Source organism: Danio rerio, chromosome 16 (genome assembly GCF_049306965.1).
Source record: "Danio rerio strain Tuebingen ecotype United States chromosome 16, GRCz12tu, whole genome shotgun sequence".
Lineage (NCBI taxonomy): Eukaryota > Metazoa > Chordata > Actinopteri > Cypriniformes > Danionidae > Danio > Danio rerio.
This window is the reverse complement of record NC_133191.1, coordinates 21,855,001-21,877,500: the sequence shown is the minus strand read 5'-3', so window position 1 is coordinate 21,877,500 and position 22,500 is coordinate 21,855,001. Positions and strand designations below refer to the sequence as shown.

Below are 22,500 nucleotides of genomic sequence, written 5' to 3'. Positions count from 1 at the left end.
ATGCATACAGACATCTTAATCTCTGCTCTTGTCCTGCAGGTCCAGAAAGCAGTCCGGCAGGAAGTCCCACTCCTGTAACCCAACAGCAAGTCATCCAGCACAACACCATCACCACCTCCAGCACGGCACCCAATCACTGCACAGATATCAACCCCATCCACTAGAGACTCCACCCTTGACGCTGGACATCCCGACTGCAAACTCTGGACAGACACACACCTCTGTGCCTCTGTGGCAGCTTTTATTTCTGTTTGTAATTTGTAAACGTAAACTGATTACAATTTTGTTTATTTCTTTGTGTTTTCTGTTACCATTCGAGTCCGCTTAAAAAAAGGGAGTCTGTATAATTCTTCAGGCACCATCCCGCTTGTCAAGAACATCAGGGACGGGTTGTTGTGGAAACACAGCCGCTACATCTGTTCCTGGACTACTACTGGACCAATGCCTTTACAAAATTCAGACAGCTGGACAGCCTTCGCCCTGAATTTTCCATTGCCAAAAGATGCTGTCCTTTCCTTTCTGTTTATTGTTAGAACAATTACTCTCACATTCCCCCGTTTTTATCTAATTGGAAAGGATAAATGAGGAAGGTCAGTCTCCATTAGGAACTCCTAATGAAAGTAATCTGAAGCAATACGAATGCCTGACATGATCAGCAATCTGATTGCCTTTACTTGCTCACTGGGGCCAGAATGTAGATCAGATTTAGTTCGCCCTTTTAGCTCCTGTCATTTCTGATATGGTTTCAAAAAGTTATCTTCTTAAAACAAAACGGCTTTGGCTTCTAAGCTGGTACAGATCACGTAAATGGAATGCATTTATCAAGCTGACACAGGCTCATGTGAGCGTATGCCCTGCTTGACATGTGCGGGATTTCGGAGTGTTTCCAGAGTTGTGAGATCACAGCTGCAATCGTGTTGCACCAGGAGGATGTCTCACTGGACGTTTATGTCTGAATCTTTCAGAAGTACCATCAGCTGTTTTCTTTTAAGCTGGTATGACTTCCAGTGCTCATCAGTTTTCGGTGGCAGATCATTTCGTTATCTGTTTCAGATCTAAAACAGAGTGGACTAAGTTTTACGCACATCTTTTAATACATTCTTTTGTATGTTAAATGCTCATACGTGGGCCTTCTAACCACGTCCAAAACACTCCTTAAGTGCATCTAATCTTGCAGCAGAAGAATGCCATGGAAAGCTTTTGGAAGGTTTTTGCTTTACCTAAGGCTATGGAAAACTTCCACAGGAGCCAAATGCATTGTTATTTGTTACTTAAAATTAGCTTTCGCTTTGGCTCAAAGTATTGTTTAGGTCTTCCTCAAGCAATATGACTGTGAGATAAAATTAATTTAACAGGATTTATTGTTATAGTGATGGTTCATGTGGTGCTTACATGACAAGGACCAATTTCATTTATAAAGTATCCTTGACCTGGACTAATTCTGCACTTGAATAAACCCAGCAGGCACACAAAATCACAAGACGTTAATATTAGGTTAGATTTAGATCATCATGTCAGGTGACCAAATTTCAATGTCTAGTCAACCTCTAAGGACAACCATATTTTAACGTCAAATAACGACATCAAATTACGTTGATATTTGGTGGATTTTGGATTGTGTTGGAAGGTGACTAAAATCCAAAGTCTCATAGATGTTATAGTGGTTCTGTCCACACAATGTCAAGGTGTAACATGATTAGACGTTGATATTTGGTTGATCTTGGGTTGATTTTAGGTTGGACATTGGATATTTACGCTGGCCTGACATTGGATTCTGGCATCAACCCAATTTTTAAACAAAATCCAATGTCCCCACGACTTTGGGGTACAGCGTCAATATGACGCCAGGTTGACATCATGTGCCTGCAGGGTAGTCCATACTAAAGAGCAATTGAAGATGTCAAAGAGGCTGTTCACAAAGATTGTGCTTATGCATTTATAAAACACAAAATGAAAAAAGCCTTGGAAAAGAAATTGATTTCTTAAGACATATTTTTAAAACATCTTCTTGCAATTTGACCTGGCACTGAGCAGATCTCAAATGTGTCCATGCTGTGCGCTAAAAGATCCTTCTCAGTCTGCTCCCATTGAGTATTTAGACAGCATTGAATTTAATCTACCTAACATTGATTCTGGTTCTGTTATGTCACTAGAATTGTGTCAGTACTTTTTTTTGCCAGTGCTTAAACTTCTGTAAACAATTAACCGATACACAATCTTGTGATTCTCCTTATGCTGAGTTGAGACTGCATGGTTTTTCAAAGTAGTTGCGTCAAAGATGTTTTCAGACTTCATGGCTATCTTGAGTAGCGTTGCGTCAATGCTGTGTTTACACTGTAGGATTATGGGGGGGGGGGTTCACACTGCATGACTTTATAATAGGAAAAATCACGACAATGTTGTCTTGGTCCACAAACTACATGTTGCAACCTAAAATACGCCAGAAGTGACATAAACAACACGAGGTCACGTATAGTATATCTTTTGTTATTAGCTACAAAATGATAAAGAAACGTTTAGTGGGGTACTTATTTTGCTCACCTGGCCTTCGAAGGAAATTAGCAAATTCTCTTCAACATTTTTTTTCCAATCTGGTTGTGGTTTTGCTCAGACATGGGTGCTCCTGTTAAATTTCCACAAGATTTCTTGGATCCAAATAAACCAAAAATAAGTGCTTTTAACTTTCCCCTTAACCTCCCGATGGCCTGCAGATACGCATACTAGTGGATGCTGCTCTCTCGTTGGCTGTAGGTGATCGCTGATGTTATTTTCAATCAGAACACATTACACATGGCATGATCTGAAACTCAGACAGCTCCAGATATTAAGTACGCCAAATATCTCACAGGCCTCAGCGACTCATCTGTGATTCTCTCAGATCACATCTTTGATAGTTCAAACTGTGTGATTGTTACTCACGTGAACAAGCAATGATTTCCCAGTGATTCCAGAAAGGTCGGCGATTTCCCAAAACCTATTGGTGAGGCTAAAATTATGCAGTCTGAACTCGGCATTACCTGAAAACACATTCTGTGTGAAACAGCCCTAGCAATGACATTCCAAAGTGGACCTTTTGTTTGCTATTTGTGTTGTTGCAAGGAAAGCATGCACATGGTCCTTTATACCTCATGAGTGTATGATGATGGACCGGCGGGGTGTTAGATGGTGGCTGTTTCTTTAAGACTTTGAGTCCTTAATCCCTTTAAGGCTGTGACACACCAAACGAACCTTTTAAAAAATCAACCTTGTCATGTGTGTGTCTGAGCCAAAATGACGATCAAAGCAGCACACAGACAACTATAAATTTTTTTGTCTGTCTGAAAGGAAATACATGTTACTATACCTGTAGATGGCAGTAGTATTTGATTGTCATTTTAAAAGAAACCCAAGTCTAGATCTGAATATGCAAGCCGAAATAAGCTGAAATCTTTTGACATTGAATATAAATCCTATTGATCTGTTTTTACTTTCTTCCAGACGACGATGTCATCATAAAACAATATGACCATTTGGAATGTTCAAGTGAGAGGCTTCTTGACATCATTCACTTGCTTTCTTAGTTGTTCCTTTTGTGCACTGGTTTCTTAAGCTGACCAACCAATCAGAGTGATCAGTATAAACAACTGTTCGACACCAATTTAACATGTTCACTTGGCCAAAAAGCCACCAAGAGTAGACTGATAGACACTTAGTGATGGTGCAATGATGGTGGATGGCCAATCATTGTCTTGCAGCAGGGGTTACCAATTCTCCTCCTGAAGGGGCAAAACCTGCAGATATTCCCAATCAGCTCTAAAATACTTGCCTTCTTCCAAGTCTTTAAGAGATTGTGAATAGTTCAGCCATGTTTTATCAAGGTAGTAGCTAAGCTCTGCAGGACAGCAGTCATTCAGTCACAGGCTTGGACTACCCTGTAGTGGCATCATAATTGGGAAAATGAGGTGGGAGGTGTTCGCAGAGTGGAGGCCTAGAAGCTTGAAAAATGGTCCTCAGTAAAGAGCCAGTGTTCTGATAATCTTTGCTACTTCCTAAGAATGTACTACCAGTAGCTTGGTCTGTCATGTTTCATCTACCAAAACAGGGTTAGCACATCTGGTCAGATTCAAATGTCTATCAGAATGACTACCACATTAAATAGGATTGTAAAAACAGGGGTTGCACATATTGTCACTTTCACATATCTATCAAAATGAACCAACTATTTTGTTTATTAGAGTGGAAGTTCATTGTGATTGACATTTTGAAGCTGACAAAATGTGCTACCCCTGTTTTTACACCCTTCTTTAAGGAGTCAGTTCATTCTGATATACATTTGAAGTCGACAAGATGTGCTGACCCTGTTTTTTTTTTTTTTTTTTTTTGAGATTAAATATGACAGATTGAGCTACCGGTAGCGCATTCTGATGAGGTTGCACAGATCGTCAGAACACAGAAACTTGATTTTTCTTGAGTGGGACCTCCTCCTCAACCCCCAGTAGGACTGTGATCCCTGGTAATTTCACTAGCTGGGTTTACTACTACTACTTATGTCACTAGCACATTGTAAAATTTTGCCTGAGAAACGCATAATGCCTAATTAAATGTCTATTTTCGAACTAAAATCCCTTCATTCTCAAAATAACTTTTTACACTCACTTGAGGAGATTTTGAACTTGTCCAAAAATGGTTAATGCAAATAATGAGAGATTGGTGAACCAAACGAACATTACGCCTATGTGACTAATCAGCTGACTTCATTATGCTTGCCTTTTTTACTGTTGGTTGCTAGGCTACCAATACTACAGTTAGCCTCTCTAACAACTTGATTGAAACCTAATTCACATTCCTTTTAAAAAGGTTTGCTTCACATTAGGATGAAAACCCATTTGGATTGATGTTACAGCATTTAGCCATGTTTTCCTCTTCAACTGCAGCTAATGACTGAAATTGGACAGCTTTTGTTTATCTTCGCTGCAAAAAAATAAATAAATAAATGTAGCATTATACTTTTTCTACGCAGGTACTGATCTAGACTGACCTAGAAACTGCTTTCCAAATGTCACTATGTGCCTGAATGCGTTTTAAAAACTCACATAGGGAAGAATGTCAGTCCTTAGTAATACCTTGATATTATTGCATTTATTTTCAATTCAGGTTGAAATGTAACTCCTTGACATTGTTTAGCTTTTTGTACAGACTAATTACTAGCATTTTAACCTGGACTCTGTTCAGTTTTGGATTCATTTTAATGTTATGGACATTCTTAAACCAAGAAGCCTTGTGATGAGGACACAGGCAAGCTGGATACGTGTAGAGCCACACGGTGAGACGCACCAAAATGTTTCTGCTCTGTGGAAAAAAAGGCCTTTCTTCCAGCAGCTAAGCTCAGAACTCTGTTTCTTGTTTTTTCACAGTTTGTAGAGGATTTTTTGTCCCTCCTAAATGGAACATATTGATTCCCTTTGCCTTTCCTCACATCACTGTGTTTTGGAACACGAGCGTGCAAAACAACCTCCACATTGTGAGGTGGAAATCTTGTAGCTGTCTATGCACTTTGACCTCAGCAGAGGATGGAATAGCCATATAATAGAAGACTCAGTGATTCCCAGTTCCCACACCAGCGAGAGCCAGCCACTGTCAACTTATGGAGTACCTAAACTTGTGTGGGGAAACTGGATTGGAACCTGGAATGGGTCATTTCAAAGAAGGACATGGTTTGAACCCCAAAGGCATGAGTTCAGTACAGTGCTCCTGTAGCTTTAAGACTTTAAATGGATACACCCTTTAGAGAAACCCTGTTTTTCACACTGTGAAATGGGTGACATCGAGGTCAACTGGAAACATGATTATGCATTGTTGATTTTGTTGGATGTTTCAGTGGTTTTCCAGCATCTCCTTTAAAGGAAAGTTCACACAAAAATTAATTCTGTCGTCATTTCGTCATAATGTCAACGCAAACACATATGATTGTGTTTCTTCTGCAGAATACAAAATAACTTTTAAGCTATTTCACGATTTCACGGCAATTTGTAACTTTTTGATTTAGTGGCTAGTTTGTATATATTTGTAGAATCTCATTTGGACAATTTAGATTTACTCAACCCCAATGACGGTTGGGTTTAGGTGCCACACCTCTTTTTTTTTTTTAAATTTCGTACCACTGAACTCATACAAATTCATATGTGCAAGCCACTGAACTGACAAAACTTAAAATAGTTATGTTTTCTCGTGAGATCAGGCTGGAATAAACCAATGAAGCCACTTTGTGTTTGACTAATAACCAATGAAGTTATTTTTGGAATCATTTTATGCCACCTTAATGCATTTTTGGAGCTTGAAACATTTGGGTCCTGTTCACACATAGTTTGATGTGTTTTTGTTGATCCAATTACAAGTGGACAATGTATGTGAACAAGGTGTGAAAAGGGATTTCATTTTCAATTAAGCTCAAAGGTATTCGAAAACCCATTCAACCAGATTGCTCTTGCAGCATGAGCACACATGTCGTCGAATGCATTCGAACAGCAGTTAAAGATCACCTTCTGTCTGCCTATTTAGCTCATTCATAAAGGCTTTATAATAAACAGCTTTCTGAATGTTTTATTTCATAGTCAAAGTCTTTAATATTTTTTTATTTAATTCTATTCAAAGCAATATTCAGGGACATGATTTAAGTCTTGAAGTCTTTGGATGATATATATCGCTCTTTTTTTGTGTTAACCCCTAAACTGACAAGACGTAAAATAGTTAATTTCTCCTCAGATCAGGCTGGAATAAACCAATGAATTTGTGCATTCATTTTATGCCACCTTAGTGCTTTTTGGAGCTTGAAACATGTGAGTCCTGTTCACACATGGTATTAAAATGCATTTTTGTTGATCCAATTACAAGTGGACAGCGTATGTGAACAAGGTGTGAGACGGGATTTCATTTTTGACAACATTCAGTAGTCGAAAACCCTTGCAGCATGAGCGCACATGTGCTCGAATGCATTTAAACAGTCGTTAAAGATCGCCTTTAGAAACTCTCATTCATAACTCTCATTTATAAACGATTCATAATTGACAGCTTTCTGAATGTTTCATTTCATAGTTAAAGTCCTTAATGTGTTTTTATTGAAAAATATTCAAAGCAACATTTAGGGACATGATTGAAGCCTCGAAATCTTTGAATCATATTTATAGTTTTTTTCACGTGTTCAATTCCGGATCCTTTGCATAATGATTTCATTCAACAACACTTAATATAACTACTTTTGATGTTCAAAAATATTTGTTAAATGGATTTAATAAAAACCAAAGGCATATTCAAGTTCAAAATGTAAAACAGAATAAAGTGTTTGTTAGAAGTTGATTTAAAATAAATCAAATAAATTTGATTCATATTTGAGTCATATTTTTTTATTTGTCAACGCATTAAGCAGCCTAATTATAGAACTTGTTTAGTTGATACATTTAATGTTTTAATACATTTTTTTATACATACATATACATACATACAGTATAAAAACTGCACCAGCTGTCACAGTATTAGATTGAAAGATCAGAGAACTGGTCAAATGAGACACATTTAAATGCATTGTGTGATTGGTAATGTTTCTCCTTTGTCCACTTGTGATCAGATCAACAAAAACACATCTTAATATGTGGTTTAAACGGGGCCTTGAATGAATCTTAAATATTTTTGAAAGTGTTCTTTTGTTTACCACAGAAGAAACATGCACCATTGTTTATCAAATTTTTGAAAGCCAAATAGAAATCCACTTCAGGCAAGTTTTGCAATTGTTTTGACCAGCAGAAATCTAAATGATTTGAAAAATGTCAATAGAGTAGCAATGTACAGCTGATTAATCAATAAATGATTGACAATTGATATATATTTTTAAGTGAACTATCCCTTTAAGTAATAATTATTTCTTTTTTAATTTTTTTTTGTGCATGTAGCATTGAAATGTGGCTTCAAATGGGATTCTGATGACCACGAAAGGTTTTCAATGTTTTTGTATTGTTGGCTTGAAAGTTAACCGTGTATGCTTGTGTTTTCACTTCCAGTGACATCTCAGACTTTACCCCCACTGGATTTGCAGTGTTTAACCCTAAATGATGAGGTATTAATATGGTGGGAGGGGGTGGTTAAACAGCAGTTTGAATCTCCATGGAGCAGTCTAAAGCTGCATTGTATTTAATATCCTGCGTATTTTACATTTCAAAGCAAGGTGGTCAGAAACACATCTACGCAGGTCTATGTCATCACTTACCCAAAAGAACACATAAAAACACACTCAACTGGAAATATTTCACTTGGTTTTAGTGAGTAACACACATTAATCTCAAACTGTTGATTTGGCATCAGTCCTTGTTAGGATGGGTGGATGGATGTCTTTTGTAATAACATAACAGTATAAATTGGAGAGAGATTTGTTTGTTTGTGTGTGTGTGAGAGAGAGTGTGTTTTGTGTGCATTTTTTTATTTTAGGTGGAGGACAATGAATACACATTAATAAAACTATAATGTACCATTGCAACGAAACTATAAATATTGTATAAATTCTCATTATTGTTATTATAATTTTTTTTGTAATCTTGATCCTGTAATGCAACCACCTTTCTTTTTGGAAGGAGAACATGTTTGGTACTTGTTTGTAAATAATGTTTGCCTAGCACTTGCAGCCTTTCAAATGTTTGCTTGTTCATGAAACGTTGCATTGTTTGTTATTGTTTGTTACGCGTAGGCTATTGAATTTGCGAGTTCACACACGCTTGCATAACTTTTGTGTATTTTATATATGTTTATTAATGCCTTGAACGGTTTGTGTTTATGCAAATGTACAGATGTGAGATCACAACAGCTATATTACAAAAATGAAAATAAAGCACTTGTTCTGTAACAAAGCCCTGCTGATTTATGATTTTGTCACTTGCTTAATTGTAAAAAAATATATATATATATTGTATATAGTAGGTATGCTTGTGTAAATTAAAATACTACACACAATTAAATGCATTTTGTCTGTGTATGTATATGTGTATATATATATATATATATATATATATATATATATATATATATATATATATATATATATATATATATATATATATATATATATGAGCAATATCACATGAGTAGCATTAAGTTGTTGGTTGGGACTTGCAATGATTTCAAGAATGTGAGCGGATTATGATATGAAAAGACATTAACAGGAATGGAACCGCCTCCAATATAAACTCAAAATGCTGAAATGCTCAAAGCAAAGCCAGTGTTTCTTTTCAATTATACAAAATAACTGAGCTGATAAGAATTAAATTTCTTCGAAAAGAAACTTACAGGATGGTCAACTTCACTGTCATCCTTCTGCATTAATACAGCTCCAGCACCTACTTGACTCGCATCAACATAAAGGAGAAATGGTCGAACCCAACGAGGTGCGGTTAACACAGGGGCTGTACTTAAAAGGAACTTTGTATTCTGAAATGCGCTCTGGTAACTTGGTAACCATTGAATTTATTTTTAGTTTTTAACAAATTAGTAAGTAGAGCATCTTAAGATGAGCACAAAAACCCAGACAATACCCAATCATGCCTAGAAATCTCATTAACTCCCTTTTAGTCGTTGGAAATGGAAATGTCCCAATAGCCTACACTTTTGCCCGAACTGGACGTACCTCCCCCTGACCCACTACTTTCCCTAAGTAAATCACTGTAGCTTCTGCAAACTCACATTTAGCTAAATTGATGTTTAATTTAGCTTCCACTATGAACAAATAAGGCACGTAGTCTACAGAGGTGCTCATCCTACCGCTGATTGTACATTACAACGTCATCTAAATACACAGCACATCCTTCCAGCCTTGAGACCACACGATTCATCAGGCGCTGGAAGATGGCTGGTGCATTTCGCAGACCGAAACTCATGACCCAGTAAGAATACATCACGGACAGAGTGATAAACGCAGAACCCTTTTGTGCACAAGAAGTTAAGGGAACTTGATAATAACCCTTCAAAAGGTCAATTTCATATACAAATCTTGCTGAACCAACAGAATCTACTCAATCCTCCATTGGCGTGAGCGGAAATAAGTCAGATTTGGTAACGCTATTCAACTTCCTATAATCTGTGCAGAACCAAAATGTTTTATCTGGCTTTGCAACCAGAATGCAGGGTGACACCCAACTGTGATATTGCATTTACACAATAGTTCATTGACATAATCATTTATATAAAAAAAAAAAAAATCAAACACAGAGAGTCTAAAAACTCTTTAATATTAGGAAGGAAGAACTACTTTCTTCCAGGATTTATTCACCTCGGATGGCATTTCATGTCACATTCAGCCTTAAATAATCCTAAAATGGCAGCAAAACCATCTGTTGTAACAAAACTTTAGACATTACGCTAGAGTCATTCAAATATTAGCTATAAGTGATGTTGATGAATTAGAAACGGATGTGAATGACCTGTGGCCTCGTGCCAACGCACACCTCTCAGGACCGATATAAAGCCATATTGCACTGCTAATCGTGTGATATATTGCTCATATATACTGTACATATATACCATAAAACTCGATAAGTTAACTCAAAATTGTTTGAGGAAACCGATTGCGGCAAACCAATTAAGTTTTGAAACACAAATGATTTAAGTACTGTAAACTTATTTCTACACCTATATTATTTGTGTTTATATCATCAAACGTTTTAGTAACTTAAACATTTTAAGATCAGTTATCAAACCGATATAAGACCAGTTGAATTGAGTCCAACAACTATATACTGTAGCAACTTAGATGGTTTGGTATTGCTTCTAGCACTGAGTTAACACAAATTTATTTTATTTTTTTTAATTAATAATAATTTATAACTTATTCAGTATGAGTTCTTCTTAATATAATCAGCTTATGAGTTACCATAACTGTTATTAAGTCAAAGTAACTTTTGATTTATTTCATTTAGTGATTTTTACTATTAGGTTTTACAGTGATATACCGTTCAAGTCAAAATTATTAACACTCCTGAGCAATTTATTCTATACCAAGCAAACCACTGTTATACAATGACTTGCCTAATTACCCTAACTTGCCTAAAGCCTTATTAAGCCTTTAAATTGCATTTTAAGCTTAATAGTATTTGAAAACTATCTAGTAAAATATTATGCATATCATAGAAAAGATAAAATAAATCAGTTATTAAAAATTACTTATTAAAACTGTTGTTTGGAAATGTGTTGAAAGACAGACATGTGTTAAACAGAACCCTTTGATTTTTTTTTTCTTTTTAAAATTTTTCCCAAATGATATTAAACAAAACAAGACAATTTTGACATGTCTAATAATATTTTTTTCTTCTAGAGAAAGTATTCTTTGTTTTATTTTAGCTGGAATAAAAGCAGTTTTATTTAAAAAAAAATAAAAAATGTATAAAGATATAAATATAATATATATATATATATTTTGAGGTCAAAATAATTAGCCCATTTAAGCTGTATATTTTTTCGATAGTCTACAGAACAAACCATCATTATACAATAATTACCCTAACCTGCCTAGTTAACCTAGTTAAGCCTGAAAATTGTTCTTTAAGTGTCTTGAAACATCTAGTGAAATATCATTTACTGTCATCATGGCAAAGATAATAGAAATCAGTTATTTTAAATTAGTTATTAAAACTATATTATGTTTAGAAATGTGTTGAGAAAATCTTCTCTATCTACTTTAACCTTATTTTTTTAAATATATTTTTTATATATATTTGCAATTATTTTTATAATGTTTACAATGTTTACAAACTAATGGTAGTAGGCCACTTTAGGCAATATTATGCATCAAAAAGTGACAAACCAGTTTTTTTTACATTATTTCCTCTTTGTTTTTGCTATGAGTTTTTACAAATTACATGAATTCAGCGAATCTAAAGACTTCAGTAGCCTATCTATTTCCATCTGAATATTTAATGTTATAGGGACCCCTGGTGGACATATTTGTCAAAGAAAAAAATATAGGCTATGATGCGGAAATATATCTGACTTCCAGCTGTTTAGTCGGTGAAATCTGTCAGTTCACAGTGGAAACTTGCTTTGAGTTTTCTGTACAATGTGTCCGTTTGTGGGTATATTGGTAATGGGATTTCTGCACAAATTAGTGTTTAGATTTTTATATCTAAAGTTTATTTTATATTCTGCAGTTTATGAAATCACCAATTCACCTATAGAACATGTTTTTGACTGTGGAGGAAACCGGAGCACTCGGAGGAAATCCATGCAAACGCGGGGAGAACACGCAAACTCCACACAGAAACCCCAACTGACCCAGCCGAGGCTCGAACCAGCGACCTTCTCAGCAGTAAGGCGACAGCACTACCCAGGAGCTCAGCTAGGGGTGAAAAGTTTGGACAATTCTAGGCGCCCACACATTTGAAAGACCCGAGAGACATTATCAAGGGCCCGACATATGTTGCTGTTGTTAACTAACATACTGTAACAACATGAATTAACATAAAAGGCATACCCATCTTTAAATGAACTGAACACGTGTACTGTAAAACGTTTACGTGAACTCCTAGAGGTCAACAGCTCCACATACTTAAGTTCCAACTCTAATTAAACACACCTGATCAAACTAATTAAGCACTTTAGGCTTGTGTGATACCTATAGAGGTGTGTTGAAGCAGGGCTGAAACAGGAATTCAGCTTGACACCCCTGCAGGATAAATAAGCATATATTATATGATATGTAATATGATTCATATATTTCAAATATGTATTTTAAATACAAAATAGTATTTTGTAATTTGCATTTGATGGGGTTTATGAAAATGGGTTAATATTTTGTATCAAAATACTTTAGTGTCTTGTATTTTTGTATTAAAAAACTTTGTAAGAAATACGCATCAAGACATATGAACACACCCTCTGATTGGTGCTTTAGATGTTGTTGACTTTTGCATTAAAAAAAAGGATTGATTACAATCTTGGGAGAAAACATATACTGTACAAATAATAGTAGATTTGGATGGATTGCTGATGACAAACATTTGTTTGTCAGGATAAAAATAAATTATTCCTACAATACTTCATTGGCTGTTTGATCAGTAGGTTCATTGTATGGTTAATGAAGGGGAAAGATTTAAGCCTCAAAATGTTACACCATATGAAAAACAAATTTAATCATCAAAAACTGCTAATAGTTGTTACATTAAAGAAAAAAAAAACTAGTTTCTGTAAAATTCTGTGAATAATTTTTTTTTATTAACACCCTTGATATATTGATAAGGACAATTTTACTGGCCACATTTGCTATCAAACAATGTTTACTAAGTCAGTTTAATAGGGAAGGGTATTTTATTTTCATACACATTATGGCTGCTGTATTTGTAGTTTATTTTAATAGACCTAAAATAAGGGTAGCCTATTTGGTATTTTACTTTAAAATACATTTCAATGTATTTTTTGCCCATCCTTGGTAAATGCTCGTTAAAATGCCCAGATAATTTTGCAGTTAAGTTTAGGCTACAGTTAGGATTATGTGCTTTTACGTGATTGTTATTCAACTACTATTCACCTCTGATTTTGTGAAAAATTCATAGTTAGGGTTGCGTTTAGGAGTAAAGATATATATATATATATATATATATATATATATATATATATATATATATATATATATATATATATATCTTTTAATAATGACAGGGTAACAGAAACAACATAATAAAATAAAAAAAATACAAAGACTGAAATTTACAGAAACAAAGCACAGCCATATCACCCTGCAGACTCACTAAAGCTAGGCAGGTCTGAGCCTGCTCATTACCTGTATGGGAGATTACATTGGGAAGCTTGGTTGCTGTTGGAAGTGGTGTTAGTGAGGCCAGTAGGGGACGCTCAACCTAATGCCCCAGTAAAGTGAAGGCGCCGTCTTTCGCATGAGACGTTAAACCGAGGTCCTGACTCTCTGTGGTCATTAAAAATCCCATCGCACTTCTCGTAAAGAGTAGTGTAACAGCGGTGTCCTGACCAAATATCATCCATCGGCCCTTATCCATCATGGCCTCCCAATCAACCCCATCCACTTAATTGGCTCTATCACTGTCTCTCTTGTCCACTGGAGCCATTGGGCTGTGGCGGTGGTCGCATCATCCAAGTGGATGCTGCACAATGTTGGTGAAGTGGAGAGACACCCCCCTCCCCCCTCATGATTGTGAAGCGCTTTGGGTGTATGGCCATGCATGCACAAAATGTGCTATATATAAAATACATAGAAGCTAAAGAGTAAACAACAAACTGTTTAACTGTTTGACAGTTTTGTATAATAGCTTTGACATGTTTAACAAAAATACTACTAGACAAAAATCACAGGAAAAATTCTAACTTAATATTTCATGTGTGAATTTTGTGGTCAAGAAAAAGAAACATTTTTTATTGTGTTTACTCAATATTTTAAAAAAAATTTGGAATTAATAAAAAGGAGCATAGAAAATTGTTTATTTTATGTACTGTTTTATTCTAATGAGAACCTGAACTGTAAAGGACAACAAATTTTTATTTATGCTATTAGGAAAATGCCATATACATGACTTCAAATTAAAGGCTATGTAAATCTTTTCAGAACAAAATCACAAAACGAAAAAGCCCTAAAAACAGGCCATTTGATGTAAATGTATTTTTTTACATATATATTTTTCACTTCCAGAAAACTTTGAATTGTAATACCTCTTGTTCTTGTGGCACTGAATTAAAAACAACAACAACAAAAATTACACACGCCTTGTAACTGCGAGTTGCCGCCCTCTGCAGGACAAACGATGGAGACTGTAAAATTGGACGAGGAGACAAAAAAAAACTTTTGCGACACTGGCATTTATTCAACATAAATTTCGCTCATTTTGAATAATATCTGCGCTGTTGGCAACTTTAAGATAAACGTGTAATTCTAGAGCATATAATGTTTTGTTTTACTGGTTAATTTAAAAGATAATTCAGCTTAAAGTGCACTTGAACTATAGGTAATTAAGGTAACTAGGCAAGTCATTTCTCCATTGGACAGCAGTGGCTCTTTCTGCACTCATTCGGGAACAAAATAATGAATATGAATTATTATTATTATTATATTATTATTAAAGAAAACTGTGTTTATTCCTTTCCAACTAAAATAAATAAGACTTTAAGCCTTCAAAAGGAGGGCTAATCAAATTGTAATTTCCTTTAAATTGTGGTTTTCTTTGTAAAAAATCTTTTGTAAGCTGTTTGGATAAAAGTTGTCTGCTAAATGACTTTATTCATAACTAAAAGTTCTGATCACTCCACATAAATAAGAATAACCATTGGAATAGATTATTAAAAGACCAAAAGGTAAAACATTAAATTCAAATCATACTTTAATCAAAAATCATCTTCAAATCATGTACAATAAAACAGCCCTTACACTTAACAGAGCCTAATAAAAAATATAAACCATTACAGTACTTTCATAAGAGCACGGTATATCGCATTGAAATATACATTACGCTAGTGAACACGGATTCATTCACTGGTCACATTTCATGTTTGATCTCAGTCTATCAGTGAGATGTAAATCCATCTGTAGAGAGGAATCTGTCTATCATGTCGAATGATCTCTCTGGTTGGTCATAAGGTAAAATGTGCCCGCCTCCCCTGACAATAACCTGAAGAAAACAGAGAGGAGGAGCTTTATATTAGTATGATTTAGGGCATGTTTGCAACTAATCCCACTATACAAGGCAATTAATTATGGCAAATAAGGCTTATAACAACAACAACAACAACGATAATAATAATAATAATGATAATAATGATGATGATAAAAATAAGAAACTAACAATATTAAACAACAACAACAACAATATATTATATAATATTTAATAATGATGAACACAATGATAATGATAATAATAAACTGATAATTTAAATAATAATAATAATAATAATAATAATAATAATAATAATAATAATAATAATAGAAAAATATCTAATAATGATGAACACGGTGATAATAACAGCAATAATAATAATAATAATAATAATAATAATAATAATAATAAACTGATAATATTAAATAATAATTATATATAATAAAAATATCTAATAATGAGAAACACAATGATAATAATAATAATACTAATAATTATATTAATAATAATTTATAACAAAAATAAATAATAATAATAAACAATGATAATAATAATAATAATAATAACATAATAATATTAATAATAATAAACTGATAATATTAAACAACAACAACAACAATAAATATAATAATATATAATAAAAATATCTAATAATGATGAACACGATGATGATGATAATAATACAAAAAACTGATAATATTAAATAATAATAATAATAAACTGATAATATTAAATAATAATAATAATAATAATAATAATAATAATAATAATGATAAACTGTTATTTAATAATAATAATAATAATCATAATAATAAACAAAGACAAAACATAATAATAATAATAATAATAATAATAATGATTAACAAAACCATTTTTTGTTGTTATTATAAGCAATATCTGTATTTAACAGCACTTTAAAGCAATATTCAAATACTAAAGTTACATTTAAATGTATAAACAAACACTTACATTTTATATTAAAATATATTTTAAAAGACAAATATGTCTTTGTGTATAGAGACAAATATTATGTAAAAATTTTCTCAAATATTTATAAATATTATTTAAATAATATTAATAGGGATTTTCTCTATCACGATTTACATATAAAAGAAAAAGCTAAAAAACTGCTGTTTTTTTACTTTCAAATATTTAAAAAATGTATTTGTTACAGTGACTGCGATAATTTTAATATGCAGCTTTTTGTAACGGTTGTATAGGCACACTTTACACAATATTATACATCTATTAAATAAAAACAAAATATATTAATTATATAATTAAAAAAAGTTTTAAGAATAATTTCACAGTTACTCAGCCATCAAATTTATTAAGAAACCAATAAAAAAAAAACACAAACATCTAGCAATACAAACCCTCACCTGAAAGAACTCTCTGACTTGTCGAACGTATCCTGCGACTTCAGTGTCGCTGGGCTGAACCTTCCAGGGGAATCGCTCTGCGGTCTTATACTCGTCTGCTCCAGACCAGCTCACGGTGGGCAAGAAGCGCTCAGTAAGAGGGGCCGCAACGATCACATCCAGCTGACCACTGTAGATTAACACCTGAGAGACACAATTACAGTTTTACGGCACAAAATCAAGACCTACTGTATGAAAGTCAAAGTAAAAAAAAGAACATTTGTTATTATTAAATATTATTCAAATTTACAATTATTAAAAAATTATTATGAAATAATGTACACCCATGGCCATGGGCGCATCACCATCTCAGGTATTTGTTATTTGATCAATTATTCCATATAGTTAGGTGTTCTAGTAAGCTAAAACTTAAATTAAATTCAAATTATTAATGAAATATGATGTTGGTATTTAATTTAATCTAAAAAAAACAAACAAAACAAAATGGCGTCCTCACTCTATAGTTCTCCATCAGGACGCCCAACCAGGGTTTGATGGACTTCATGACATCCTGAAGCAGATGTTTCTCCACATCTGAGCCGTCGTTGAAGGTCAGATTCCCAACATGGATGGAGCGTCGAACCTCTGGTAGAGTCACGAATGAAGAAAAATACTCCTGATCTGGAGGTTCCTAGTAAGAAACAAAAATAAAAACAGATTAAGGCACAGACTATTCCTTCAAAAATAATATACAACCCGTTTGATTGTTAGTAAATGTGTCTGTAGAATCAACACATTACCTGACACTGCATGTAGTTGAAGTAGTTGGTGCAACCAGTGACGTTCTGGAAGTAGGAAGGATAAGGAACAAGATCGCCATTCAGTAAGCTGTCAAACACCTGTGGAGCAAAAGGGATGTTTTCAGAGTTAATTTAAATGTCCTGTGAAGTGCTTTGAAATGTGAATTTTTTTTAGTCAAAGTTTGACGTAATCTCAACTAAAACATGAAGACAGAACAAAGAGTTTTTGTCTCAGCTCTGCTTCCCTTTTAGTAACCCATTCAGAAGTGCTCAGCTGAAATGAATGATCATTTCTTAGATGAAACTGGAAGGTTAGATAACTCCAAAACAAATATTATGTTATTAACTAATCACCCTCACCTCATGGTTTTTTTTTTTAACAATCTATGCGCAAAGTCTAAGGGCTCTATTTTGACGATCCATGCGCAAAGTCCAAAGCGCAGGGTGTAAAAGCATTTAGGGCGTGTCAGAATCCACTTTTGCTATTTTAAGGATGGAAAAATCAGCTTTGGGCTGCGGCGCATGGTCTAACAAGGTTGAGCTTATTCTCTTAATGAGTTATAGGTATAGGTATACTTCTCTCCCATTTCCTTTAAGAGTCAGTTGCGTCCCGCCATTGTTCATTTGCTATTTACATGGCAGACTTTGTAAGTAAAAAAAAACTTGAATGCTTCACTAGCAAGTAAACAGTTAAACTGAGCATCTACAGCACAAGAATGAAAGATGAAGCTCCTCATTATTTACTTTCACTTTCACTATCGTGGATAAGGAAACGTGTTGTACGCACAGACATCCATGAGCCTATACAATATTTTTTTTTGTTTAGCGCAAAGATTTGTTTCAAAACTATTTCTAAATTCAGTTCCAAAAAAAGTTATATCCAAATACACATGCTATGCCCCATTTGGTCTACAACCTGACAGGTGTGCAGGTGGTAAGTTTTTTTACAAAACAAATATAATTATGCATATAATAAACAACACTACTACAAATAATAACATTATACAAAAGCAAACTGTCATAAATAAACTAAAAAAGCCCCCCAAAATTCAGAAGGCATGGAGTTAGTGGTTTATGAGTAGGCTAGAAAATAATAATTTTTGTAATATTTTAATCCTTATTCATTTGTAAAGATATTTATGGCGGCAAATCAATGCCAATATTAATCGAGCACAGCGGTGCGCACGAGGAGAAGTTAACCGTGAGCAGACACTACACGCGAGAAAACTACAGCTCAAAAACTACAGCTCAAAATCTACAGTAGCCAATAGCGTTAGAGATAACAAGTAATCTAAGTCCCGCCCTAGGACTGACAAAAATCCAAAATGTTTTGCGCGAGCAGAGAGAAGAACCAGCGAGCGAGCGGAGAGAACTAATCGCGCGCGCGCTGTAGGCATGACCTCGCTCGCGAGAGCATCCATCGTGCGCACAGATGATGATGTGCGCGCGCGGGAATTGTTTTCTGTGTGAAGATCCCCTGTGCGATCCCCTGTAGGTTTCTCGCGTGTAGACCTGTAATCTGCTCACGGTTCACTTCTCCTCGCGCGCAAACATCACCGCTGCGCTCAATTAATATTAGCATTGATTTGCCGCCATAATATTTGCTTATTGCTGTAAATCCTGTGTGTATTAAGCAATGTTTAAGCGAGGCGCACAACTAATGCACTCTACTTTAGACCAGCTTTAATCTGGTCTATTTTGCCTATTTAAGTTCCTCAAAATAGCAACATGCCAGCAATGCACCTTTAAATGCCTCCTTTTTTAGACCAGAACGCCTATGGGCGCACATAAGAGCGCAAATGCATTTACTATTTAAACAGCATGATGCAAAAAGTCAAAATAACTCTTGCGCCGAGCTAAAACTAGCAAACAACAGCTGCGTCGTGCCTTGCACAGGGTGTATGATAGGGCCCTAAAGCGCATTGCACAGAACCATTAAGGGCATGTCTGAATCTAATGTTGCTATTTTAAGGGCGGAAAAATACGGTTTGCGCTGCAGCGCATGGTCTAACAGGGTTGAGCTTATTCTCTTAATGAGTTATAGGGGTGTTGAGCCAAACGTGCATTAAACCAATCAGAGTTTCATCTCACATTTGCTTTAAGAGTCAACTGCATCACACTATGGTGCATTTGCTATTTACATGGCGGACTTTGTAAGTGGAAAAACTGAATACTTAACTAGCGAGAAATCAGTAAAACAAACCATCTGCGTAAGGATAAAGAATGAGCCTCCTCCATTCGGTCACTTTACTTTACTGCTTCACTTTTGTGCATAAGCAAACGGTGTTGGACGCACTCCACTGAAGACATCCATTAGCCTACATATTAAATTTTGTTTAAGCGCAAAAATTTGTTTTAAAACTATTTCTAAATTCAGTTGTAACATCCAGCAAACAAATAAATGAATAGTAATAGTGAAGTGAGGTTAAAAAACTGAGTTATATCCAAACACGTTCTGTTCTTACAGTATGCCCCATATGGTGATGCAGACATCCCCACAATATGACAGATGGACAAATCTAAACTTGTTTTTATTAAAACAAAAATAAACATGCATATAATAAATAATATTACTACTGATAATAGCTTTAAAATAAAATTGCAAATTGCCATGAATAAACTAAAAAAAAAAGCCCCCCCGAGTTGAAGGCATGGAGGTAGTGTTTTTTTCATATTTCTGTAGTAAATAATCATTTTTGTAACATTTTATTCCTTTATTTTTTCATATGTAAAGATATTTGTGCATTGCTGTATATCCTGTGTATTAAGCATTTAACCTGCATAGGTGCAAAACTAACACACCCTGTGCTGGACTTTAGACCAGCTTTTAGTTGGTCAATGGTGTGGTCTACTTCAATTCCTCAAAATAGCAATGTGCCAACAACACACCTCCTTTATAGACCAGAACACCCAATAAGACCACAAAGTGGCGCAAATGGATTTGCTATTTAAACAACGTGGTAAAAAACATGCAAATATCAGTTGCATTGGTCTAAAAATAGTAACAAATCACGTAAAAATGGCTTGCGCCTTAATGCACCAGGTGTATGATAGAGCCCGAAATGTTTAAAGTCCAGAAAAGAAACCAAAAACAACCAAAACATTCTATTATGAATTCAGTGGATCAACTGTAATCCTTTGAAAATCCAAGAACACTTTTAAGCACTCTGTCAACAGAGCCCACAATGGAACAAAATTATAAGCCTTCATAACTTTTAGAAAAGAGTGCAGAAACTTTAAGGAAAAGTTCACCCAAAAATGAAAATTCATTTATATAAATTCATTATTTATTTACCCTTTACTTGTTTCAAACCCCATCAAGTTACTTTCTTCTGTTAAACACAAAAGATGATATTCGGAATGATGCTGGAAACCTGTAACCACTGACCTTCAGAGTATTTGTTTTTCCTATGGAAGTCAGTGGTTTTAGGTTTTCAGCGTTCTTAAAAATATATAGTTTTGTGTTCAACAAAAGAAAAACACATGAAAGTTTGGAACCACCAGAGGACGAGTAAATGACTAAAATTAAGTAAATTAAAATTTTTGTGTGAACTATCCCTTCAATATTTAATAATATTAAATGAGCTAAGGACATTTCTGATATGTTACAGTTTGCAGTGTCTGATAAGACCCATTTTAATAAATGTTTTACTGCGTTTTTGTTGCATTTACACAGTTGATCAGCAGGTGTACCTAGCATGTCATGTTTTTAACACTTTGAAATGGTAAATCATTTTTTTGCGAGGCAAATTTAATTATACTCCACTGTTTTGAAACGTTGAAAATCTTTATTTCTCTAATCACCAATCTCTATTATACAGGTCTATGAAGAGGAAAACTTCTACATTTTCTGGGCGTACTGCATTTTTTTTGTGCTCTTTCAGGGTCAAAATTAAATTTGGCCTTTTTAAATGCCAGGGAGGAGAAGTACAGAAATGAGTAAGAGTTTAAATGTCAAACTTAAATGTCAAACAGCTTTTATCCTCATTTAAAAATATATAATATTACTAGCTTCATATAAATAAAGTTATTCTGGAGAAAAGACTGAACTGCTTTTGTTTGCCAGCATATTGTAAAGACAGTTTCAGACATCTGTGCTGAAGTGAAGTTTCTATGACTTCCACATATAAAATTGGTTCAAAATGTTGTAAGTGATAGGGCTGATGAAAATGCATCCTAATAACAAGTATCTAGTGGAACAGATTCAATATCTGCTGAAAAAACAGGCTCACCTGGAAGGCCTCCACCCATCGCTGCTCCTGAATCAGTTTGACTCCTGCATCTGTCTGCATCTTCACATGCTGCCTCTGCAGTTCATCCACCAGACCCGTCTGATAGAGAAAATCTGCATAGCCTCCCAGCATCTGAGACAGAGAAGAGCAGCAGATTTGAAGTCTGCATATCGCTAACAGAGGTAAAACACTGTACAACATGGTCTCATTTTGGTGCATTAGTATTTTGTAAAATATAAAAATGACATGAGGTTAAAAAAAAGTAAATAATTTTTATTGTATATATATATTAAAGCACATTGACAAAAAGTTCCTGTAATATTATTTAATATCATCATCATAATTATTGTAGTATCTGGTAAAAAAAAAAAAAGATTAAAAGATGATATTTTCAAAATAAATATTTTTATACAAATATTTAGAATTATTCTTTAAATAATATTTTATTATTTATATATGACCATGATTTATTAAAAAAAAAAAA

At 34.4% G+C, this 22,500-nt stretch overlaps 2 protein-coding genes and 1 long non-coding RNA gene across 3 annotated transcripts in view; 1 reads left to right on the top strand and 2 right to left on the bottom strand.

Annotated features, from left to right (window-relative positions):
- creb5b (cAMP responsive element binding protein 5b) overlaps positions 1-1,383 on the top strand; it is a 180,570-nt gene extending 179,187 nt beyond the window's left edge. The window contains exon 11 of the mRNA XM_021466897.3: positions 40-1,383. Coding sequence (XP_021322572.2) covers positions 40-164 — 125 coding nt within the window. The 3' untranslated portion in view covers positions 165-1,383. The remainder of the gene's footprint in view (positions 1-39) is intronic.
- LOC141378087 (uncharacterized) overlaps positions 1-22,500 on the bottom strand; it is a 160,291-nt gene that overhangs the window by 78,005 nt on the left and 59,786 nt on the right. The window lies entirely within an intron of this gene.
- The window catches only part of cpvl (carboxypeptidase vitellogenic like), a 17,773-nt gene continuing 10,605 nt past the window's right edge, over positions 15,333-22,500 (bottom strand). Inside the window, 5 exon segments of the mRNA NM_199278.1 lie at positions 15,333-15,638; positions 17,006-17,188; positions 17,502-17,675; positions 17,785-17,883; positions 22,017-22,148. Coding sequence (NP_954972.1) covers positions 15,534-15,638; positions 17,006-17,188; positions 17,502-17,675; positions 17,785-17,883; positions 22,017-22,148 — 693 coding nt within the window. The 3' untranslated portion in view covers positions 15,333-15,533.